The sequence below is a fragment of the Ostrinia nubilalis genome, chromosome 15 (assembly GCF_963855985.1).
Source record: "Ostrinia nubilalis chromosome 15, ilOstNubi1.1, whole genome shotgun sequence".
NCBI classification, from domain to species: Eukaryota; Metazoa; Arthropoda; class Insecta; order Lepidoptera; family Crambidae; genus Ostrinia; species Ostrinia nubilalis.
In genome coordinates, this window is record NC_087102.1 from 6,597,503 (window position 1) to 6,599,568 (window position 2,066).

The 2,066-nt window shown below is 34.5% G+C and overlaps 1 protein-coding gene across 1 annotated transcript; it reads right to left on the reverse strand.

The window, feature by feature from the left end:
* Positions 1-383: 383 nt before the first annotated feature.
* Positions 384-2,066, reverse strand: LOC135078461 (putative nuclease HARBI1). Its single transcript, XM_063973010.1, has 5 exons — positions 1,595-2,066; positions 1,243-1,524; positions 701-1,088; positions 487-620; positions 384-397 (listed from the first exon to the last, which is right to left on the reverse strand). Exons 1-4 carry the CDS (start codon positions 1,847-1,849, stop codon positions 490-492), a joined length of 1,056 nt encoding a protein of 351 aa, XP_063829080.1. The 5' UTR covers positions 1,850-2,066; the 3' UTR covers positions 384-397; positions 487-489.

Genomic DNA, 2,066 nt, shown 5'->3' on the forward strand with positions numbered 1-2,066 from the left:
AGTAAGTTTAATAATTGTACTTAAATTAGTGATATAAAGTAAATACACATATGCCTAGTCACAAACATTCGCCTTTATAATAATAGTGTAAATTATGGTTATTTTGTTTTAAATGTAGAAGGTTGATAACCTCCGAATAGAAACGTTTATACTTAAGCAATTTCTTTGTTTTAAAGAATTGAACTGTGATTTTTAATAAGTAAGTTTGTTGAAACTAATTGTACTTAAATTAGTGATATAAAGTAATTTGTTTTGAATTTTTGCAGAATAATTGCTTTTTTAAAGAGAACTACAGGTTTTGTTTTTGTGATAGTAACAAATTGGACTGAAAATTGAAATACAGGTATTTTTCAATCAAATATTCTTTTTATTTTCATTAAGATGCCAGGAACAGTATCTGAAAAATTAAAATACAACATTTTCATGAACTCAAATGACATTACATAAAAGTAAATCGTTGGAATTTATCAAAATGTATTTTAGTACCATTCAAAAATGTTGATTTATAAAATTTTGTAGTATCAACTGCGACCTACGCCTCAACAATGAAGGTCGGTTGTCGTGAACACTGTTCTCCGTCGAAAGTTGCGGAGTTACAGGGACCTGCTCCATATGTTGTTCTGAAAAATATTATGAATTTGTCAACATTTTGTCATAAAGATTTGTATTCCTTATGTACAGTCAAATTGATAACATTTACCTAACAATGTGTCATTCATATCAATGGCTATATTATGTAATACAGCCAATGCTATGATCACAGCTTTTCCATTTTGGAGGCTTACTGGTAAGCCATGGAGTAGGCATTGGAACCGCTGCTTCCACACCCCAAAACACCTTTCAACAGTGTTCCTAGTTGAGATGTGAGCATTATTGTATGCTTCTTCTTCTGGACGACTAGGCCTTAAAATAGGTGTAAATAGATATGGCAGAAGAGGGTAGCCCGAATCGCCAATAAGGCGTCCTCTAAACTGCCTATCCTCAAATCGTTGTTTTATATTGCTCTCCATAAAAATTCGACTGTCATGTGTACTGCCTCGCCATCTAGCCACTATATCCATTATTTTGAGGTCAGCATCACAGACAACCTAAAATAAAAAAAACAGTATCCTGTAGGTAATCCATCCAATAATATAGTGTTGAATGTTGCTAAAATTTAGATCATACAAAGTAAAAATTATAGACATTATTAAAACAAATCTTTCTCTGTTGTAAACTGTATAAAATCAAAATATATTTTACCTGAACATTCAGGGAATAATAGCCTTTTCTATTAATATAGTACTGGGCCATGTCACCTCCGGTTTTTTTAATTTTAATGTGGGTGCAATCTATGGCTCCTATCACCCCAGGAAAATTTTTAATTGCTCTAAATTTGGCACTAATTCTTTCCTGCTCTCCTATAGTGATAGGCATTTTGATGAAGGAATTTGCCTTATTCGCGATTGCATGCGCGACTCTGGCGCATATCCGGCTCACTGTCGGCTGACTTAGGCCATGGAGGTCACCAGCATCATCTTGTACCTGAAAATGTATGAAAATAATTATAGCAGCCACGACAAAGGGATAAAATAAAACACTTTTTTGTGCTTACCTCACGACGTCCCCAACATCTTATGGCCACTAAAACTTGCAGTTCAGGACACGTGCCACCACCTCTAGCGCTCTGAACCAGATCATCTTCCACCAAATCTATGATGGTGCGCACTGTGTCCTTATTGAACCTATATTTTATTTTAAAATTTAGGTCCCGCAAATCGAATGGGTTGCTTCGTTGGCGGTAGAGCTTTCTACGTCGCGCTGGGTCGGCATTATTGGCTAAATGCACAATTGCATTTATAGCATTCATTTTCACAAGCAAGGATCACAGCAAGGATATTTTGAATAAATAAACCAACGAAGTGACATTCATATGAAATGACATTTATAAAAGTTAGGTTAAAATAGGTTTATTAGAGCTTTAAACAAGGCCCGAGCTCTCGATAACTTATCACACAGTTATAAGAGGATTTTAGCGCTAAATGACGATTATGAATAACAATTTTTATCAAACGTTTTATAAACCT

Coding starts and splice junctions, on each gene's coding strand:
- LOC135078461 (XM_063973010.1), bottom strand. CDS start 1,849: ATGAATGCTATAAATGCAATTGTGCATTTAGCCAATAATGCCGACCCA. Junction 1,525..1,594: donor GATGTTGGGGACGTCGTGAG/GTAAGCACAAAA, acceptor ATACATTTTCAG/GTACAAGATGATGCTGGTGA. Junction 1,089..1,242: donor ATTATTCCCTGAATGTTCAG/GTAAAATATATT, acceptor TTTTTATTTTAG/GTTGTCTGTGATGCTGACCT.